Source organism: Toxorhynchites rutilus, chromosome 2, assembly GCF_029784135.1.
Source record: "Toxorhynchites rutilus septentrionalis strain SRP chromosome 2, ASM2978413v1, whole genome shotgun sequence".
NCBI lineage: Eukaryota > Metazoa > Arthropoda > Insecta > Diptera > Culicidae > Toxorhynchites > Toxorhynchites rutilus.
This window is the reverse complement of record NC_073745.1, coordinates 28,353,073-28,376,918: the sequence shown is the minus strand read 5'-3', so window position 1 is coordinate 28,376,918 and position 23,846 is coordinate 28,353,073. Positions and strand designations below refer to the sequence as shown.

The following is a 23,846-nucleotide window of genomic DNA, read 5'->3' as shown; positions in this document are numbered from 1 at the left end:
GTGTGCTTTCCCGAACAGAGCTGTCAATAACGAGCAACTTATCGACGACCAACGGAGGGGAAATCGTAGGATTTAAAGTCTCCGTGAACAAAGGAAAAATAGAAGAATGAAGGGGAATACTTGCCTAGAGTATAAACAGTGGATCTCGCTGAGGCAAACTTTCATTCGGCATCGGACTGTTGAGCAATCCAGTTCACTTTGCTTTCGCTGCGCTTCGATCTAAGATTGGACCCCACCAGTGGTAATCCAACTTGGATATCGTCGTGTGTTTTTTTCAGTTCGTTGTTGACGTTATTCGTATCGTGTGTTTTACTTCCCGCGTCATAAATTGGACGCTTCGCGTAGTGTATGATGAGTAAGAAGAAGAGGAAGGCAGGCTCGAGCCCTGCAAAAAACGAACGCATTGCCAGGGGCAATAAAATTTCGAGGCAAGCGTCATCTGATGATGCACGCGATGTTGGTGCAGTGAAAAGCGCTCGCACTGAGCCAAGCTTTCGCGAGTGTGACACCGCATCGAACATCAGCGAAGTAGGCGATTTCGGCCTACCCCCCGCTGATGGTGAAGGCGGTCGCTCATGACAAACTCATCAGCGAATTAGCATCGATGGGCAGAGTACATGCTGTGTGGCATAATTCAGTCTTTTTCCAAGAAGTTAACATTCTTTGTTTTCCGTCATCATAAGGCTTCATTGGTGCCTTTGAGAATGCATCAATGCATTAAAATGAAGATATGGCGAAGCAGGCGTTAAGTTTGTGTGCCCAAAAAATATGTAGGGAATACCAAGCATCTTGAATGTCTTACTGGAATGTTATAAGTTATTTAGGTTCGCGTGCCAGTCGCAAAACTGCCTTCAACTAGGATTGCATTTGCGCTAATATTGATCATAATGAAGCATTGCTACTGTTTTCGGGGTTGTTATTAACAAAAAGAGTTTATTTCGCTTCTTTAGTCACCAAGAAAGTAAATGTCGTTCTGGAATTTTGTATGTGATTAGGTTTCGCTTGCCAGTAGCAAAACTTCCTCCACTAAGGGTGACAGCTGCGCTTCTCTCGAGCATGAGAAAGTAATGCAACTTTCAACGACAACGCAACAGTTGTTTCTAAAATTTCACAGCATTATAGAATAATATCCGAAGGTATAAATGAGCGACTTATATAAAATAACAGCGTTGTTCTACGTCAACAATGCGGTCGTATCTTGGATACAACCTCCTATAATTTTTCCGCTCCGTCAATGGTAACACTGAGGGGGTCTTCGTAGCCACTTGGTTACGCGTTCGCTTACTAAGCGATCGGTCGTGAGTTCAAACTCAGGACCCTCAATTGACCATCTTTGTGTTGTTATAGAATAACTACGTCCACGCAAACATCATCAGCGATGGAGATCGATCCACGGTCGAAATTAGATCGATTCATCCATACAACTGCTCTGCTCTGCAAGAAACATCGGGCTGCTGTTTATAAATAACCCAACAATGATCAATATCAACTGTCTCTGCTGTCCGGTCTGCTGAACAATGGAAGAACAGAAAGAATACCCTTACGCCGAAATGGCTACTACTGTGTAATTGACCATAATGTAATGGAACAGAAAACTTAACGCCTAAATGGCTACTACTAACTACTGTGTAATTTACAGTTTATAGAAACATAAACATATGTACATGTACACGATTAAAACCCGGCTCTGTTACAACTAAAATGCTAATGAGCCTAATAAATAAATAAATGGGATAAAAAAAAATGGTAACACTGCATTCCCCACTTCGGGACGATAATATTCGGCTACTCGTTCAGTCGGATCGGATGGTTTTCAGCGCAAGATTAACAATTTACAAGAACATGAATTTACAAGAACCGAAGCCTTAATGAAACTTTGACCTCTTAAGGTAAGAATTTCAACATTTCTCGATTACTTCCTCTATTAAGATACCGTTGCTATGTTGAATAAGCCACAAGTTTTGGAGGAACTTATAGAATAAACTGGCTGACTCGGAAAACGTTGTTCTGCCTAATATCTTATTTTTAGTGAATATTTTGGTGATTGAATAAACAATAATTAATATATTGTATGTATGTTTGAATGGTTTTACGTGTTTGATCCATTCGTTGGTGCAGATCAAACGAATATGTGGCAATAAGAGCTATAACATACAGATGAATTGAGGGCTTTAGACGATGACCGCCGACAACAATAAAAAATCAAATTATTCAAACCATATTATTTTAATGTATTTCATTTACGTAACTGATATGTTTGATGTAAAGTTTTATTATGTGAATAATAAAAAATGAATAATTTTAATAAGTAAAATGTGAAGTGAAAGAAAGTAATATATTTTTGTCTTAAAGCAAAAAATGAAATAAATGAAATCCATATTAATTTTGTTCAATTACGATTTACGGCAATTATAGGTTTTCTGAAAGGACAACCAAATTCATGACTGTTGGGTCCCGTTCATGAATTGCCAATGAAACCAAAGATATGACAGACAACTTCATTGGTGCTGACATACCGGCGAATTTGTTGGCGCATTATTTCGTCGTTGTCATTCAATCGAGAAGTAGTCACATCGATACTCTGAATTTGAAATACAGCCATATTGCTTCCCCTTCCCTTATTCACGGACTTTTGTTTGTATTTACTGTTTTTCGCCGAACAGCGGAACTCAACATCAATACGAACATTCAATATTTTGCTCAGTTGAGCCAAATAGGGAACTACCCAACCATTCTCAGTCCGTCAACCTACCCTCGTGATCGCTTTTTCCATCTGCAACGCAAGGTGGTACAATCTTCAGATCACCGCATGGGCCGTTGACCATGTTTGTGGGAACAATATCCATAACAATGCATTGCGTTTTAGCCTGGCAATAGCAAAAGCTGTGTCGGCGTTGCTTTTGATAGCTTCTCGCAGGTCAATTTATTCGTCCTCATGCTGCTTCTGTCGATTGTGTCGTAGGAATCGCAGTGGTTCAACCCCTACCTTCGCGTACATGCCGACCTTGAATTGCTGCCCCAGCTCACGACATCGTAGAATGACTATGCCCTAGCTGCGTTGAATGATGGTTAAATAATAAAAATCCATCGAGTTCTCTTGTTTGTTTCGTCTCTTGTAACTACATATTCATAAATATTAATTCAAATCATTGAATCAATACACGTGTTCTCCAGTTGATAATTTATCTGGATTGATGACAATAGAGTAATTAACATTTTGCTATCCGAGCATGTGTGAAATGAAGGATTTCAATAATTCACTTATTCAATAAGGTTTCCAGTACCTCGTCGATGCCCCTAGCTTCAGACGAATTGAGATTACTTTCGCATGTGTGAGTGAAAGGTCGATGAAGCGTACTTAGTGCCATTTGTCATTCAACAACGTAAATAAATTCGTCCTGTTGGAAAATTGAGCGGGGGTTAATTTTTTTATTTGGATATTGTCTTTACAAAAATACTAAATTTGCGAAATGAAATGTCACCCTAATCAGTATTAAAACTACGGTAATTGGTAACCTAGCGGTATGTGATATGGTTCACTACCTATTCTCATGCCTAACAAACGTTTTGTGCATAATTTCATTAAAATCGGTCGAGCCGTTTCGGAGGAGTTCGGCCACGAACATCGTGACACGAGATTTATATATATACTAGCTGACCAGGCAAACGTTGTTCTGCCAAATAAATTATTTCTAGTGAATATTTTGGGTGTTGAATAAAACACACTAATGTATTGTAAGTGTGTTTGTATATTTTAACGATCTTTAAAATAAATCGAATGTGACCGATAAAAAACGAATTAAATGATTTGAACAAAAGGTTATATGATGTTTCTTGGTGTATTTCATAACGTAACTGGCATGTTTGATCTCTTAAAAGTTAAACGTCAACTGAAAAAAGTAATAAGTTTGTCGTAAAGTTGAAAAAATGAAATATAGAAAATCAATATTTATTGCTGTCTCCTTGTTAGAAAATACGTGCATGTGATTTTCAACATGGCATAGTTTATAACAGCTTGGTCTCGTTCATAAATTGGAAAACAGCGATACACCAGCTAACTTCAATGGAGCTGATTAATCGGCCTGTTTGGAATCGCGTTATTTTATCGTTGTCATTCAATCGAGGAGTATTCACATCGGTGATCTAAGTTTGAAGCACAGCCCTATATTGCTTCCTTTATTCATGGATGTTTTTATTACTCTTCACCGATTTGTAGAACTCAATATTCATATATGCATATGAGTGATCGGATTTTACAATTCAATCGAAATCAACTTTTACACTCTTAAATTTGTTCGCCTTGTCGCGAAACAATGGTCAAAATAAGTCATCCGTATTTGTGGTTCAATTTACTCTCTATCTGATCGGCATTATTTCGGGAATAATTCTGAATTGTTGGAATTTGAATGAAAATTATTATTCGATTTCGTTTGGATGCTAAATTTGTTTTGAATGTGTTTGAATGCTAAATTTTGCGTGTTTATTCCACCCGAAAAACCATTACTATTTTTGCTTCATAGAAATGGAACATGGAGACCAATGTTGTTTACGTCGAATTGCGTGGCAAGGTTGTCACATTTGCTCAACTTGATTGGACTTGAGCTTGAACAGAATGCAAAATTGCGTTTTTTCCATTCAACAGAATACAACCAACAATATGTGGGGACGAATACGATCGAACTTCATTTTGTGTTTGAACACACGCGCAATGTCATGACAATGCATTGCGCTTTGGCCTGGCTATAACTAAAGCTGTGTCGGCGTTGCTCATGATAGTGTCTCGGAAGTGAATGTATTATTCCTCGCACCGCTTTTGTTGATTGTGTAGTAAGAATTGCAGTCGTTCTATCTCTACCTTCGCGTATATGTCGACCATAAATTGTTGGCCCAACTAACGATATCTTGAATTGGCGTTTCTTGACCATGTCAAATCACCATATGATAAACATAAAAATCCTTCGAGCGCACCCTCTGTTTGTTTCGTTGCATGTTCATAAATATTAAATCAAAATGAGAAATGATGTTCATAATGAATTAAGTATCTGTGACGGGGTCTCGTTGGTCTAATGTTTATGCAAGAGATTTTTCGTTAAAGAAACCCTTCTGACTTGCACTGTAGTCACGCGTATTCTTGAGCTTGCCACTTCAGAATACATTCAAGGCGTATTGTTCGTCATCGAAATCTCAACTATTTACTAATAAAAATGACGCAAGTAGTACTACGTTGAGAAGGCAAACCTTGGGAACGTTAGTGCCATTGAAGAAGAACATAGCGAGGGTCGTATGAACGGTGTGTGTCAACGATTAATTCCAGATTATTGTTTTTTCTTCGCATTAAATTTCTCGTGTCACCGTGCTATCAAGATTCCAGCAGCGCTTGTGCTTTGGATCTACACACGTGCTCTCCAGCTGATGTCTTATCAGGGTTGATGGCAATAGCGTGATTGTCATTTTGTAATCCGAGCAAATGTGATTTGAAGAATTTCGATAACTCATTGTGCTCATTCAAAAAGGCTTCCAGCTCGTCGGAGATGCTCCCTGCTTGAGATAAATTGATGTTACTTGTGTATTTGTAGATGGATGTTCAATGAAGCGGGCGTTACGCCATCAGTCATTGAACAACTTAAATGAATTCGTTCTGTTGAAAAAACGAACAACGGTTAAATTATTACAATATTTTTGACACAAAAATAATAAAATCCCAATTAATCAAGCGTCGAAAAAAAACCTTATTTGTCGTTAAAGGTTTACCATAAGATTAAGACTTATCCCTGTATCTCAAATTACAATTTAGAGAAAAAAAACTGGATGTTAAACGCTGTACTGTGTGACGAATTCGTCTTCGGGTAGGTTACAAATTGTATAGACCATGAAAACCACCCTTATTGGGTAATCAAAAGCGTTTAACAGAACAAAGGCGCCAAACTCCAAGTTCGTAGGCTGTACTTCTAGGCGCTGATAAAACTCAAAGGATGTTTTTAGCTCTACCGCTACGAGCGTCGTCTATAGACATCAGGGTGATACCGCACATCGATCACACCAGCGCGATATGCATACTTTTCGGCGCAGTGCTCCGTTCAGCGGTAGCACTCCGATGGAGCACATTGCCGTTGTGAAAGGGTTAATGAACGATGGAACGTGTGTGACGACTGACTTCAGACAAATCCCGTGACAAAAATTTGATCAAGCTTGTGCTTTTGACAAGTTTCCTGTGGAATTGCAATTTGCGTTTGTAGATAAATTTGCGAAAAAAAAATAGCAAAGAATGTGTAGTTACGATAAGAATCTCGGAATTTTGGTGTATATGGTTAATAATTCAGAAATGTATAAAACGGAGTGTCTCGAAAATCGGAATTCATCATTCATCATGTTCCATGATGTTCCGATGACGTTTTGGCTAGATCTAGCTAGTTACCGGTGCAGCAAAAACATGCTACGATGATACGAGGATAACAGTTCATATAAAATTAACTGAGTTCTCCTAACTGTCTCCATTTTAAGCCCTATAGAGAGGTTTTGGACTATAGCAAGACGCGTAGAAGTATATCCTAAGGTGGGCCAATTTTCTAAAACCACTTTTCAGCCATCTTGGAAGTCTACTGTGTTTAGTTTGTAAACAAAACACAATACGCTAGTGCCGAAGCTCGCTCCTGATCAGTCTGTCTCTTTCACGCTTCAAGAAAATAATTCCTCTTCTGCTTTCTTCCGTACTGTTTTCATATACCGCTCCCCTAACCAACTTAGTGACGAAACGGCCTCACCTAGTACCATAGACCCGTCTTGATCTAAACCATCAAATGATAAAATTTAGGGGGTCAATTCCCCTCTTTACGAAAATTAATCCCAGTGCTTCACCCCTATCAGTAAGCAGCAGTAAGAAAGTCTGTAGCATATCAGTAAATTAATGTGAGAATACAGACGTTTTTCAAGTTATATTCGCAACAAATTTGATTTTATACTTGTATCTGGTTATAAAGTTTGACATGTCAGTATGACATTTCCTGAACGATTTCCGCCAATTTTTCAGAACGTTGTCGAGGAGCACATCTCATGTCTTCGATTTCTACTCTGTTACGATGTTTTGTTCCCATCAGCAGCATTGTAGGAAATTCAGATTCACATAAATTCTACGCAAAAGACAACAACACTGCCCATGTTTGCATAGGAGACGTAATTACCAACACCATTAGTGTTGGGAAAACGCAATTTTGCTGGGTTTTTTTTTGCCTACAAGCGAAGCCATGCAAATTTCCAATGAAATAATTTTTCCAATTGAAGGATATTATCGGCAAAAAGAGGACCTAGGAGATTTTGCGGATTAAACCATATTTTTTCCATTTGGAAAACGCTTAAGTCTATTTATGCGGAAAACCAATCGTTTCAATGAACATTTGTTCGCATAGCTAGACGCAATCATCAGGTTGCTCTGGCTGTTACGTTAGTATTTACATTTTCGATAATAGCCCAAACTTCTCCGTCGGTAGTTTCAGTTGTTATCGGATGAAGTCAAGAAAGTTTGAAAGAAATTTAGTGAAATTGCTGGAAAGGTGCTCTGGATTTGTTGCGAGTCTATGATAGTACTTTTTTTTTAATACTCTAGGATATGATAAGAACAGCAGGTTAGTTTTTTTCCTTAATTAATTGAATTTGTAAAGACAATCTGCAATGTTATATGCAATAATTATGATACTAAGAACCAATATTATTCAAATTTTACTACTGATCTGATGGTTTCATTATCTCCTCCAAATGCAGAAATTTAGGTAATTATAACATTAAAAAACACAATTGCTTCTCTTTGTTCATCGCAGTGCAATGTACAGAAAATATAAATTTAAACTCTCTTAGTATTGAAACCCTTGATTATTATCTGGTAATATTGTTCACAGATAATCGTCGAAGGGTCATTAAACCGTCATAGATCGATCTTACTCGGATCTTCTCCACTTTATCACCATTCAAAATCCAAATCCAAAATAAATTCTGAGCGGTTCATAACGTTCAATATACGTTCGTGTTGTGGATTTCTAATGGAAGCTAGCGCGTGGCTGACGGATGCAGCATTTGCAAGGGTTTCAAAGAGTTTAAATTTCAGTAAACTTACTGTTCCGTAACGGACTTCAGCTCAGATAGGAGTAGATGTCCTTACGCAGCTGCTCGATTCTCTTAGGCATATGTTTATATACATATGATGCATAAAGGGACATACTATGGCAAATACATTTTAGTGTGAACAAGTCTGGGCAGTCATTCCTTGTATACGCTCCCAATGACTTCTTGGGACCGGCCATGTTATTTATTTTCCTGTTTGTGATCATACATTTTAACATTATACTTCTGTTTTGCATGTAGTGTCATTCTAATTCAGACTTTGCTTTATTTTGCTTCATCATTCTTCGTTTTTACATAATTTTTGAAAGCCAGAATTCCTTGTATAGTTTTTTTCTCCAGTTCTACTTCCTGGATATCATTTCGATCGTAAATATTTGAAAGACTTTGAAGGGGAACAATTTACACATGCTTCCTTCCATGACAATAGTTGGATCAATTGTCGCATTGTGGATGATTAAAGAATCATTGAAATTGAAATGTTTTAGAACTTGATTGCAGAGTGTAATGCAAAGCTTGATCGACTTGGTATTGAAATCAGCTACGGCGTTGTGTGAAATTTTACATACTGATAAATATTCATTGATCAACATTTGGATAGCAGCACCTATATAAACATTATCCAAATCGAACTGAATATCAATAAAAGGGAGGCAAATTAGTGAGAAAACATGCTTATACTAGATCTACAGGGTTTTCCAACTTTAAATTCCGAAAGTAAATTGAAAAAAAAAACACTTAGAATTCGAATTTCGATGAAACTTTTATTTCAAATTAAAGTTTGGTTCATGCCATTATGTGTGAAATACAACATTATTCAAATGTCCACCTAGGGCTTCCTCGCACACCTTGATCCGAAACAGGTAATTTTCGATGACTTTTCGGCACATATGGGACGGTATCTCGGTCATAACTTCACGAATGTTGTCTTTCAAATGTTCAAGAGTTTGCGGAGAGTTGGCAAGTCTAGCGGGTTCAAATCGCGTGATCTGGACGGCCAATTGGCATCACCAAAACGCGAAATTATGCGTCCCTCAAATTTCGTTCGCAATATGGCCATGTTCGGTCGTGTTGTGTGGCACGTGGCGTCGTTTTGCTGAAACCACATGTCATCCGTATCCATATCTTCAATTTGTGGCAAAAAAAAATCGGTTAACATGCGGCCATAGCGCTCACCATTCACAGTTACCGTCTCGCCGTCCTCATTTTCAAATAAATACGGCCCGATGACTCCACCAGACCATAATGCGCACCAAACAGCGGCTTTTGGCGGATGCAATGGCCTCTCAACAATCACGTGTGGATTTTCTGAGCCCCATATACGGAAATTTTGGGTGTTCACATAGCCACCGAGCTCGAAATGTGCCTCATCGCTGAAGAAAATTTGATGCGAAAATTCAGCATTTTGCTGCTGTTGTTCGTTCACCCAATCGACGTATGCCCGACGCATTCCATGGTCACCACGCTCTAATTTTTGTACCAGTTGGACTTTATATGGATGTAGGTGAAAGTCCAAATGCAAAATTCGCCACAATGATGTGTTTGACAAGTCCAATTGCTGAGCACGCCGTGGAATCGAAACATTCAGGTCATCCTCCACACTGGCAGCAACAGCAGCAATATTTTCGGCCGAACGCACATTACGATGATGCACAGGTTTCACAATATCCGCTACGGATCCAGTTTGTTCGAATTTACGCATTACATTAGCGATTGTGTGCTCTGTAGGCATGACGTCCAAAATCCGTCCGTAATGCTCGAAAAACATTTGCCGGTTTTTCATCATTTTTATAGTATAATTTAACAAAATTAACACGTTGTGCGATGCTAAAACGATCCATATTGTAAAATGGCAGACATTCAACTAATACCAGGGACAGACATACAGCCGTACTTGCGTTGTACGTGTACAGCGTTGTACAGGTACCATCGTACCATAACAGACATACTTTGGTTGTACGTTGTACCGTATGTCAAACTGACAATCAGATATTTTTCCAATTTCCACCAATATTTCAATGAAAAAGGTTTTTATTTAGTGTCTAAACTATCAAACACAACAAAAAAGTTTCCAATCTGAGTTATTAACTTGAAAGAAAGTCAATGAAAAGAACGTTTATCAAGTGATTTGATTCTGCTTGTTCATGCTACCCACCACTAACCGTCTATGGCGCTGCGCACAGTACAACTGTAGCCATGTACAGCGGTAAAATAGGTCGGTACAGGTACAGCGATTGTACCGAGTTGCTTGCATGGTTCTAGCGCTGTACATGGTGACAGACATACAATTTTCGAAGTACAACGCAAGTACAGCTGTATGTCTGTCATAAGTATAACGATATGACGCTTTGGTTGACAGTTATGTCAAACGGTTGTCAGCGCAGGGCTGTATACTTTCGGAAGCCCGAAATGGAAATCCCTGTATATACAGCCATTCCATGCCAAACCGATATAGGGATTCTCAGATTTTCATCAAAAATGGTAGTTTTGTTCTTCATCGTAAATTATTCGGCCAGTATTTTTTAATTTTTTTTGTTTGGGTGACTATTTCCATTTTAGGGTGGTCCGAAAAATCCATTTCTTCACATTTTTGCCAAAAATGCCTTTTTTCTAAAATTCATAAATTTTGAACCAGTGGACCAATTCAGATGTTCGATATATTAAATTAAAGCTAATTAGCTTGTCTTTTTTGGAAAAATACTACAATTTGAATTCTGTTTTGGTTATTATTGATTGTATTTGTTTTTTAAAGTAATCATAAAAATATAAAAAGTATTTAAAAAAATACAGCGCCCTTAGTCCCGACAAAGGGCGCTGTATTATTTTAAATATTTTTTTCTGAAAAGCTGAGGACTTTTCACATAACATATCTTGAAACCAGAGAGGTGTTTTTTTTTCGTTTTTGAGTTGTGATTTTTCAAAGTTAACCGATGGTCCAAAAATCATTTTTCCCTTTTTTCCCAAAAATGACTTTTTTTCAAAAATGTATTACTTTTGAACTACTGAACCGATTCAGATGATCGATATATAAAATTGAAGCCTATTAGCTAGTCTTTTGTGGAAAAAGTAACAAAAAAACGTCTCCCTGGTTTCGACATATGTTATGTGAAAAATCCTCAGATTTCCAGAAAAAAAATTAAAAAAATATAGCGCCCTTGGACCCGAGACCATGAACACTATAAAAAACAAATACAATCAATAATACCGAAAACAGAATTCAAATTTTCTGCAACTGTAGTATTTTTCCAAAAAAAGACCAGCTAATTGGCTTTAATTTAATATGTTCACCATCTGTTCACCATCCAGTGGTTTGAAAGAAGTCATTTTTAGCAAAACTGCGAAAAAAATGGATTTTTTGGACCACCCTAAAATGGAAATGAGCACCCTAATGAAAAATTTAAAAAATACGGATTCAATATTTCGCGATAAAAAACAAATCTACCACTTTTCACGAAAATCTGAGAACCACTATATCGGTTAGGCATGGAATGGTTGTATATAAATGAATTTCTGTCTGTCCTCCTTTATATCTCTCTGGTTCTTATAGACTTGGAAATTACTGATCCGATCGGTGTGAAAATTTGTATATAGGGGTTTTTGGGGCCGGGAAACATTCCTATGATGGTTCGAGATCACTCCCCCCTCTGTAAGAGGGGGCTGCCATACAAATGAAACACAAATTTCTGCATATCCCGAGAACTAATCAAGTAAATGGAGTCAAAAGTTGGCATGTGGAGGTTTCAGGAGGCAAGAAACGCACCTCATCAGTCAAAAACATCTTCCCTTTCATGTTGAAAAATTCTAATAAAATCATCAAAATTACCAGCAACTTCAGCAGCAGATACCTCGCCTCTCTCAACAAGGTCAATAAATGTTCGAAAGGTCACCAATTGATCTCTGGTAGAAAGCAACCGTAGTTTAAAAGGGTTATCAAATACAATAGAACCCCGCTTATCCGCGGTGAAGATTATTCGCGAAAGTGAGTTCCATAGTAAATCTATAGGACTTTCCGAAATTTGCCAGAGAGTTGGGGGTATGCACATGTTTTTTTTTGTTTTGCAAATTATCTGACCACTTGTTTTCACGACATCACAGATGGATAGTTTAATGATTTTTGTGTTTATAGAACATAATTTTCGTACCGAAATATTTTTTTTTTTCGTATTTAGACCCCATTTTTCATCCTTGTTTGCGTTATCCGCGATTTTCATTATCATGCCAGACTATTTCGCGGGTAATCGGTGTTTCCACTGTAAATCAAATAAATACAATAGAAATGTTTTCTTGTGAAAGAAAACAGGAGTGATTGTGTGTCAGCACGCTCGAGAAATTCAGCATAATCACAAAATCTCTTCACTTGTTCTACATGCAACGTGTAGTTATGAAAATAGTGTTAGAAGTAGTAGGCGTTCAGACCGAAGATTCAAACACAGCAACCATGTAATAAATTAGGAAATAAAATTTTTCACTTCTGTTTCAACCACTGGAGAGAGTAGTACGTTTTACTGCCTAATCTAATAGGTTATGGGCCCAGTTATTCTTCAAGATTTTTTCGCAAGATGTCTACCGGAGCTGGTGATGGTCAAGCGATCCCGCAACAAGTCCAGCAAAACCTTTCAAGTCTTCCGCCGATCGAGCGTCTGAGCGGCCGAGAGAATTGGCCAACGTGGAAATTCGCGGTGGAGACGTACCTGGAGCTGGAGGAGCTGTGGGAAGCCGTGAAGCCGATTCCGAACGCGGACGGAACGCTGCCAGCGGTGGACCAGCGGAAGTGCAGAAGAGCACGAGCGAAAATCATTTTGCTCTTGGATCCCGTCAATTACATTCACGTGAAGGACGCACCGACGGCCCGTGAGGTATGGGCGAAGCTTGAAGCAGCTTTCGAGGACACCGGACTAACCCGCCGCGTGGGACTGCTCAGGAAGCTCATCACCACCACCCTCTCGTCGTGCGTCACGGTGGACAGGTATGTAACGGAGATCATTTCCACCGCTCATAGCCTTCGGGGAGTTGGTTTCGACATTTCCGAGGAGTGGGTCGGTTCCCTACTGCTTGCGGGCCTTCCGGAGGAGTACAAGCCAATGATCATGGCGCTGGAAAATTCCGGCACCCCGATCACCGGCGACAGCATCAAGACGAAGTTGCTCCAGGAAGTCCAATTTTCCAAGGACCAGACGGCGTTCGTTGGACGAAAACCGTTTCCATCAAAACCGAAGCAAGGTGCAGCCGAAGGACGGTCAGCTGAGCAGCCAAAAGGTCCAAAATGCAAGCGTTGTCATCGATACGGACACATCGCCAGGGAGTGCCATGTGAAAAACGAGACGAAAAAAGGGTCGGCGTTTTGCACGGTACTAACAACCAGCGGTTACCATAGCAACGATGGCTGGGTGTTTGATTCTGGAGCATCAGACCACTTCACCAAGGATCGAAGCCTGCTACATGGTGAAAAACCGGCGAGTGGCGTTGTCATGGCAGCCGACAAACAAATGATGAAGATTGTTTCCACGGGTGTCGTCAAGCTTTCAGCTAAGTGCAGTCCTGAGAGTCCCCCCATCGACGTGAACGATGTCAAGTTCATTCCAACGATGTCCAACAATCTTCTGTCGGTGAGTCAGATCGTTCGCCATGGTCACGAAGTGCGGTTCAGCACCCAAGGCGTGAAGGTGATTGATCCGGATGGTGAGGTGATAGCTACCGGGATACATGACTTGAAGAGTGGATTGTTCCGATTCGAAGAGGGGGACGAGCAGAGCGCGTTGTCGCTCGCATCCACGGCAGCCGATTTGAACGTTTGGCACAGGAGAATGGGTCATATCAACGTCCATAGCCTGAAGCTACTGAAGAATGGGCTAGCCACCGGGATGGAGTTCAAGGAAACGAAAATGGACAACTGTACAGTATGTGCCATGGGTAAGCAAACCCGTCTACCGTTTCCGAAGAACGGTCATCGTGCCAATGGCGTCCTGGAGCTTGTCCACACGGACATATGCGGACCGATGGAAGAAGAGTCAATCGGCGGAAGCCGGTATTACGTGTCGTTCGTGGACGACTGGACACGGCGGATATTCATCTATTTCCTGGAGACGAAATCCGAAGCTGAGGTCCTACATGCATTCAACCAGTTCCGAGCCCTAGCTGAGAGACAGACCGGGTTCAAGCTGAAAGTTCTTCGCAGCGACAATGGTAAGGAGTATACTAACCGATCGTTTCAGAAACGCCTTGCCGATGCAGGGATTGTACACCAAACGTCCACCGAGTACTCTCCTGAACAAAATGGGTTGGCCGAGCGAGTCAACAGAACCGTCGTTGAGCGAGCTAGGTGCATGCTGTTCGAGGCGAAACGACCGAAGTCGTTCTGGGCGGAAGCGGTAGCAGCTTCGACGTACGTCATCAACCGTTCCCCTACCAAAGGTCACAAGCTGACACCGGAGGAGGCCTGGTCCGGTCGCAAGCCTGATCTTTCCCATGTTCGTGTATTCGGCTCGAAGGCGATGTCGCACGTTCCGAAGCAAAAGCGGAAGAGGTGGGACGTAAAATCGAAGGAGTGCATCCTAGTCGGTTACGATGAGCAGACCAAGGCATACCGGTTGTACGATTCGGTGAAGAAGAATGTCTTCAAGAGTCGGGATGTAGTTTTCCTCAACGAGTCACCCCAAGTCGAGACGCAACCTGCAGCTACGAGCGGACAGCAACTTCAAGTCCGGAATTTCGTGAGTCTCGATTTCCTTGACGACGTTCCGGAAGCAAGACCAGTGGAACCAACCGAGCCGGATGTTGAAGAACCAGCCGAGACTGACGATCATAAGACAACCGATGAAGAGTCGTCGGATCCCAAGGAGTCATCGGATTCCGAGGAGGATTTCTTTTCGCAAGTTGATACAAGCGCTGGCGAATCATCCGATGAAACCGTTTTTGACGTGACAATTCCGGCGCTCCCTCCACGACAATCTTCAAATCCACCCGAGTCACAGGTGTTGAGGCGCAGTGATCGGGAGCGCGCGATTCCAGGCAAGTACCATGACTTTGTCTTCACGAACAAAAACTTTCCGTTCCACAATTCCCCAGTTCCACAAAACGAAGCTGGACCGAATGCCGCCCAGCAAGGCCTCACGGTGAGCAAGCGACGGGCGACGAGGAAGACCGGCGATCCTCAAACACCGGCGGAAGCGTTACGAAGTGATGAGGCGTTCCAGTGGCAAGCCGCCATGGACGAAGAATTTCGGGCGCTGTTGGAGAACCAAACGTGAGAACTGGTGCAACTACCGCCAGGCAAGAAGGCTGTCGGATGCAAGTGGCTGTTCAAGACCAAGCGGGACGAGAAAGGAAACGTGGTACGGCACAAGGCGAGAATCGTTGTACAAGGCTTCACCCAGAAGTACGGCACCGATTATGATGAGGTCTTCGCACCGGTGGCAAAGCAGACAACCTTCCGAGCTCTGCTTTCCATGGCAAGCCGTAGGGGATCCATCGTCAAGCATGTCGACGTCAAGACCGCATATTTGAACGGAACACTCGAAGAAACCGTTTACATGCGGCAACCGGAAGGGTACACGACGGGTGATGAGCGAACCGTCTGCCTTTTGAGGAGAAGTTTGTACGGCCTGAAGCAATCAGCGCGCGTATGGAACCGGAAAGTGGATTCCGTTTTCAAGGCCATGGGATTCCAGCCAACGAAGTCGGATCCATGCTTGTACGTGCAACTGAAGAATGGTACGTGGTCGTATATCCTCATCTACGTTGATGATATGATCGTCGTGACGCAGACGGAAAAGGAATTCAAGGGTATCTTCCAGAGTTTCCAAGCCCATTTCAACGTGACGAATTTGGGAGACGTTCGTCATTTCCTTGGAATGGAGGTGGAACGAAGTGCGTCCGGATTCAAGATCAACCAGACCTCGTACATCCGGAAATTGGCACAACGTTTTGGCTTGGACAAGGCGAAACCATCGAAAATTCCTATCGACATCAGCTACCTACAGCAGAAGGAGGAAATGGATCAGTTACCCAATAACCACGATTATTTGAGTCTGATCGGTGGTCTCCTGTACGTAGCAGTGCACACACGGCCGGACATTGCGGTGAGTGTCTCGATATTGGCGCAGAAGTCCAGCTGCCCTAACGGCCAGGATTGGACTGAAGCCAAGAGGATCCTGCGCTACTTGAATTCCACCAGTGACCACAAGCTGCAGCTAGGTTCATCGACCGGTGGATTGATGATGTTTGTGGATGCGGACTGGGCCGGAGATTCTCGCGACAGGAAGTCGAACTCCGGTATCCTCATCATGTTCGGAGGTGGACCAATTGCGTGGGGTTCGCGGAAGCAAACGTGCGTTGCACTAAGTTCGACTGAAGCGGAGTTCGTGGCGCTTGCTGAAGGCTGCCAGGAGCTCGTCTGGACCAAACGTTTGATGGAGGAAATCGGCGTAGGCATCGATGGTCCCATTACTGTATTTGAGGACAACCAAAGTTGCATCAAGTTGGTGGAAGGCGACCGAATCGAACGACGCAGCAAGCACATCGACACCAAGTTCTTCTTCGTTCGCGACCTGCAAGAGAAGGAGATCATTAAAATAGAGTATTGTCCAACGGAGTCCATGTTGGCCGACGTTCTCACGAAGCCACTTCAACGACTTCGACTGGAAAAACTACGCTGTGAAGTAGGAATTCGTCCGGATCTGATCGAGGAGGAGTGTTAGAAGTAGTAGGCGTTCAGACCGTAGATTCAAACACAGCAACCATGTAATAAATTAGGAAATAAAATTTTTCACTTCTGTTTCAACCACTGGAGAGAGTAGTACGTTTTACTGCCTAATCTAATAAATAGTTATAAACTTTCACAACAGTATCTCAAATATTGAAACTCTCAGTTGCATGTTGAAGATGGTCATTTGAAAACAACTTATTGAAAAACAAAATTAAAATGAATAAATATTTTTTTCTTCATACTGAAAATACATTACGAATTGATTGAAAGACGGGACAATCAAAAATGGGTGAAAAAACGGTACACTCCCGTTCAAAACGGTATGTTTGGTCAGTCTCTATATGGTGCGATAATTTCGTGGACGACCTTAAGCATACCTACAAAGGTTTAAATATTTAACGCTTTTGAATAGTTATTTGTTCCGGTCTGTACTCAAATTTCCAAATGACAAACGTTTTACTTAAAATGATTTTGTGGAAAATGATACAATATATTTTTTTTGCTTTCAAGAATGAAATTGCTTTCCCCCGAATAGGAATACGTCTGAAATCAAATCCATTGGAAACTGGCTGTTGCGTGTGAAATAATGACGATATCATAAAGAACAGTTTCATCGCAATTCCATTCCGTGTGATTTTTTTTCAGTACCGCAAAATTTCCGTACAATCAAACCTCATTACAGCCTTATATCAAGTCAGGGGAATTCGGAAAAAAGATTCACCACAGCGATTCTAACGCACTATAAATATGATACTTTATTCATTTTATGCGATACAGTTCTGTTCACTTCCTTCCTGTATAACTCTCGGTATATATTATTTCACATAAACTCCACGATAAAAGAACAAATCTTTTTCAGACACACGTTTTTTTCTTCTCTTAAATTTTGGCACATTTTACCCCTTCAGTTTTTTTTTTCATATACATACTTGTCCTCTACAGTTCAATTAACTTAATTCTTAGTTGCAAACAACACATCAGCATTGCCCGCGTCCCCCAAGCGGCAACAGCAACAGCACACGCGGGAAACGCCGTTTCAGGATCTGATATCGGAAACAACAAACGCAAAAAAAAAAAAGAACTGAACCAAATCACAGGCGGCACTATCAAATAACGTGTTTCAAAAACGACGCAATCAAATATGAACACGAAAAGTACAAAAATAACAAGAATGTTGCTTCGGAGGGAACCGAACGATCAAGCAAAGCACAAATATTTTGTTTCCTTTTTTTTTTCGAGTGTTGTTTACCAAACCAGTATTCTATCTCGTGTTCCGCTCTCTGGTCTGAGGGTTTACCTCTTCAGAGTGTGGCTGCCTGCTGTCGGTATCATGTTTTGGGCTTGCTAATTAATTTATTGTGTACACATCGCGCTAGATATTCACTTTATACACATGCACTGTTGTCTCCTTATCAGCTGCTATCGAAAATTGCAATGATAACAGCGATCGATTTTTTCTCTGACTGTTTTCCTGTGTCGCATTCCGGAGAAGGTAATCTGGCGTGAACTTTGGTCACACACAACCCTCCTTTTTCATTACCATTGTGTGAGGTGGATATACTGTAATAGTTTTAATAATAAACTGGTAAAATACTAGGTGTTTTCTCTAATAAAGACCCCCTATCTGCCGGCATTACGCGAGTGGGGTGATAGGGAAATACGATAAAGGGCGCGTAAAAACTTTTTTTCTGTACACAGTCACTTAGTGCTAACTAAATGCCCACCGGCCGTAAGTTTGGGTGGTTCTCGAAGTACAATACTGATCCTCTGGAAGAGTACCTCTCTCTCTTTTTAAGTAACTAACCGAAAACGAGATGAAAACGCAGCACACGTGTTTGTGTCACTTCTATCTGGCTTATCACATTTTCTGAATAATTTCGTACTTTTTGCGCAAATCACAAACGTCGTTCTTTGGGTCGTACTTCTTCCGGGCAGCCAGCTGGGCACGTAGCTCAGCCGCGGTCATGTTGAGGTTCAGCTTAAGGCCTTCCTTTGTGCTGCTTCCATTCGCGCTCGCCACCGCCGACTTGCCGTTGGATTCCGCTGTCTTGGGGGACGTTGCCACCACGGACAAGGCCTTTGTGTCCTCGATAATCTGATCGACGGCGTGTGGCGGTTGTTTCTTCGCGTCGCCATTTGTCATTTTATTAGCACTCGTGTCGACGTTGTTGTTCTTTTTGTTGTTTGCGTCCTCATCCCCGTTGACGTCATGTTTATTCTGATTGGTGGATTTTTCGCTCGATTCGATGATCTGTTTGCTGTTATCATTCACATCCACGCCACCATTTTTGGCCTTGCTCGAGGCCATCTTCAGATCGTTACCATCTGCCCGGGGATCGATAACCAGCAGTTTTGTCTCGTTCGGGACCGACTTGATCAGCTCGACGACCTTCTTGTGGGTTTCGGTTGTGATGTTAGTTCCGTTCACCTCGATGATCCGATCGCCCTGGCGTAAGCCAGCCGACTCCGCAGGGGATCCATCGTCCACCTTGCCGATGTACTGCCCGGGCCGACCCTTCTCCGCGTGCAAGTTAAACCCGTACCCATCGAAGTCAGGCCGCTTGACTACGTGACAGAGCCGGGCCTCGTACTTGACGGTGCCATTGGCCGATCCGTTCTTGTTACCGCTGGACATGTTCTTCTGTTTGGCTTCTGCTCCAAGATAAATAAATACACACACTCACTCCCACGTACGCACGTGCTGTAAACCGCCGTTCACGTCTTATCAGCTGCTGCTTCTAGTCAATACTGGAGCGGCGAAGTTCCGAAGCGTCGGCTTAACCGCGAGAGCGCCGCAGATCTGGAATGTTGGAAGAGAAAAGGAGAGAACACGTTAGCATCGAGCGGTTGAGAGCGTTTCGGTTAATACTGGTTTGAAACACGGACGGATGGAAGTGTCGAAACAACCGCCATTCAAATACAGCAATTCCAAATGAAATCGTCCTAAAAATGCAGATTTTAAAAACATGTATTTTTGATTCCAATGAAAGTGTGTATTCCGTTTGGGTTGGAGGAAATATAAATTTTCCACAGCAATTGGGAATTTTTTGACTCAAGCGTAACTTTTGAAAAGGGCGTATCGATTTGAGTAAGAGAAATATTTGATAATTTATATCTCAAAATCTATTAGTCGTACCGAAATAGTGTCTTAGAAAGAGTTATAGAGTATTGATGATTGAATATGAAAAAATGTACACTAAGAAAAAAAAATTAGTACTCTTTTTTTATTTACAAAATAAAAATTTAATTTGCAATATCCAAAATAAATATTGTTTAATTTTTTTTTAATTTTTTCATACAAAATAGAAGCCATGTAGAAAATTCAAAAAATGGGCCCAAGATGGTAAAACTATTTTAGACGAACTTTGTGGAACATCGAATTTTTAGGAATTTTCGAAACTTCGAGTTTTTGTATGTTAGCAGTAATTTTTAATCACAAATAATGAATCCTGATGTTATTTAAAACAAAAAAGGTTATTATCAATCTCCTTCTAAATGCAACCATTCTCGAGATATTTAAAAAAATATGTAAGAAATCGAAAGAATTTGGCAATTCAATTTCAATATCCTAAACGATCGAAAGAAGGACAGAAGGAAAACATGATTCGATAAGAGCGAACCATGTGTACGATCCTAAAATAACAATCTCACCTACCGGCAGCGGGTGCAATAAAACCCAATGCAATAGAATAACGGAAAGGAAAGGGACCAAATAGATCGCACACATTTCTAATCGTGCTAAGTTCGTTGCCCTTAGAATGCAGCTATGAGTCAAAGTCAAAGTCTAACCAGGTTGCATGTGGTGAAATACAGATAAGCGATAGGTAAAGGACTTATATGCAAAGGTGTAAGAACGTTTATAGTTTTCCCTTTCCTTCACACATTAAGTTTGAATTTAGGCTAGAATTAGGATAGAAGGAAATTGTATAAAAACCCAAGGTTCTCTGAATAAAGCAAGTAGTCTTTGGAATCGTGTCGTACGATTAAATCCGAAATTTCCTATTGAATCGACTCACGAGAGTTCTTCAGATTCAAGTTTTCCAACGTCCGTAGCAACAGTTGTATAATTTACGCTCGGAGTTCGTGAAGATCTTGTACTCGTTGACCCTCCCGCTTAGTTGATATTTAATAGATTGATTCTGCTCCCGTTCGTTGCTCGTTCCGTACGGAATTAGTGCGAAGGCAGTCAGTTCAATTTGTTGAAAGGAATAACACTGGTTAACTTCCGTTCGTGGCTCGTTCCGTAGGGAATTAGTGCGAAAGCAGTCAATTCAGTTTGTTCCAGGAACTAGGGTAATTCACTCGACACTTTTTCTTACTTCAACCCAGTAAAAGTGCCAATCCAGATTCGCAAGGTTGATTCCTTCGCATCAACCGAGTTTGCGTATTGGGCATCTTTTACAAAATATTTCTAATTTTTTTTAATAGTAAATAATCCCTTTTAATATGTTTGTCGTGTTATACCGTCATGTTCATGAAGTTTTATGAATTTGCTTATAATTTCCAACAACTTTTCTGAATACATCATCATGGTTCATTTTTTGACTCAAGTGTTACTTTTGAAAAGGTAGTATCGATTTTAGTAAGAGAAATCTTTGATAATTTATATCTCAAACAATATGAGTCATACCGAAATAGTGTGTTAGAAAGAGTTATAGATTATTGTTGGCTTAATTTGACAAAAATATACACTGAGAAGAAAAATTAATACTCTTTTTTTTTATTTACAAAATAAAATTTTAATTTGCGATATCAAAAAATATGTTTTTTTTTATATTTTTTTCAATTTTTTCATACAAAATAGAAGTCATGTAGGAAATTTAAAAAATGGGCCCAAGAGAGTAAAACTATTTTTGACGAAATTTGTGGAACATCGAATTTTTAGGGATTCGAATTTTTGTATGTTAGCAATCATTTTTAGCCACAAATTATGAATCCTGATGTGATTTAAAACAAAAAAGGTTATTATAAATCTCCTTCTAAATGTAGCCATTCTCGAGATATTTAAAAAAATATTTGTAATTTGGCCCATTTTTTAAATTTTCTACATGACTTCTATTTTATATGAAAAAATTGAAAAAAATATTAAAAAAATACAAAAAATATGATATCGCAAATTGAAATTTTATTATGTAAATAAAAAAGAGTACTAATTTTTCTGTTCAGTGTATATTTTTTTTCAAATTAAGCCAACAACACTCTATAACTCTTTCTAACACACTATTTCGGTACGACTCATATTTTTTGAGATATAAATTATCAAAGATTTCTGTTACTCAAATCGATACGCCCTTTTCAAAAGTTACGCTTGAGTCAAAAAATTAACCATGATAATGTATTTGGAAAAGTTGTTGGAAATTATAAGCAAATTCATAAAATGTCATGAACATGACGGTATAACACGACAAACATATTAAAAGGGATTATTTACTATAACAAGGACAATAAATTAGAAATATTTTTTTAAATATTTCGAGAATAGTTACAGTTAGAAGGAGATTGATAATAACCTTTTTTGTTTTCAATAACATCAGGATTCATAATTTGTGGCTAAAAATGATTGTTAACATACAAAAATTCGAAGTTTCGAAAATTCCTAAAAGTTCGATGTTGCACAAAGTTCGTCAAAAATAGTTTTACCATCTTGGGCCCATTTTTTAAATTTTCTTCATGATCGATATAACATACTTCTATTTTGTATGAAAAAATAAAAAAAAATAAAAAATATGTATTTTGGATATTGCAAATTAAATCTTTATTTTGTAAATAAAAAAAAGAGTACTAATTTTTTTTCTCAGTGTACATTTTTTTCATATTAACCATCAATACTCTATAACTCTTCTAAGACACTATTTCGGTACGACTCATAGTTTTTGAGATATAAATTATCAAAGATTTCTCTTACTCAAATCGATACGCCCTTTTCAAAAGTTACGCTTGAGTCAAAAAATTCACAATTGCTGTGGAAAACTCATATTTCCTCTAACCCAAACGGAATACACACTTTCATTCGAATCAAAAATACTCATGTTTTGTCATTTGTCGATTTCATTTGGAATTGCTGAATATGATTTCTTGTGCAGGGCTTAGTTTCATCACAAGGGACATAACAAGTGGTTGACAAAGTTCGTATAAATTGTCGAGGTTAATGATAAGTAATTTTCGTGTGGCTCTGCTAAAAACTACAGCAGATTTCCGATTATACGTGAGTGCACAAAAATTGTTTTCACGTCATCTTTGTCGTTTATTGCATTTTCCGCGGTGACCTTGTCTTCTATTCCGCGGATAGCGTATCAGCGTTATCGGCCTGCCAAAGAAAAAGGCATCATTTTGGAGTCAATATTTTGTATTGGCATCCAAAAAACTAAAAATACATCTTCGAATATACATTGATCAATCGTCAAAATGCCCCAACACCAACTTCAACTCGAAAATAAAAATCGCGAAAATCCGTTTTTTTTTCGACATTCTAGAGATTAACCCCCCTTAATGGGTTAATGATATTGATAATCATCATGGCTGTAGTTACATTCATTGCAAATTTCCTCGGCATGGATGTCATTATGTAGCCATACCGACCACAGACGCACCTGTCTGGGCAGTGCTTAGAAATATTTGTTTCACATCAATCTTTTCTGTTGATTTTCAGACCTTCGATTATTATAAAGGGTGTGTCACATCAAATTGCATCACGGAAAAAACGCTGTAGAAATTCGCCCAGTAGACCGATCCTTTTGAAAATTTTAGACAGTAAAATAAAAACTGTTAAACAACTTTTGGCATTTTCTTTTTATTCATACTTCGAGCCCAAGCCCGTATGCTCGCACCTTCCTCTTTACCCCGTCCATAAGGTTCTGTACAACGTAAGGTTGTAGTTTTTTTTGAACAGAAATCCATTTTCTCTTGAAGTCCGCCTCCGATTTCACAACTTTTGGGTTCTTCCGGAGGGCCTGCTTCATAATCGCCCAATATTTCTCTATTGGGCGAAGCTCCGGCGCGTTGGGCGGGTTCATTTCCTTTGGCACGAAGGTGA

At 40.1% G+C, this 23,846-nt stretch overlaps 1 protein-coding gene across 1 annotated transcript in view; it reads right to left on the bottom strand.

Moving 5' to 3' along the window:
- Nucleotides 1-17,542: 17,542 nt before the first annotated feature.
- Nucleotides 17,543-23,846, bottom strand: part of LOC129767502 (Na(+)/H(+) exchange regulatory cofactor NHE-RF1) — a 67,025-nt gene continuing 60,721 nt past the window's right edge. The window contains exon 2 of the mRNA XM_055768479.1: nucleotides 17,543-19,613. Within this exon, the coding sequence (XP_055624454.1) occupies nucleotides 18,672-19,448 (777 nt within the window). The 5' untranslated portion in view covers nucleotides 19,449-19,613 and the 3' untranslated portion in view covers nucleotides 17,543-18,671. The remainder of the gene's footprint in view (nucleotides 19,614-23,846) is intronic.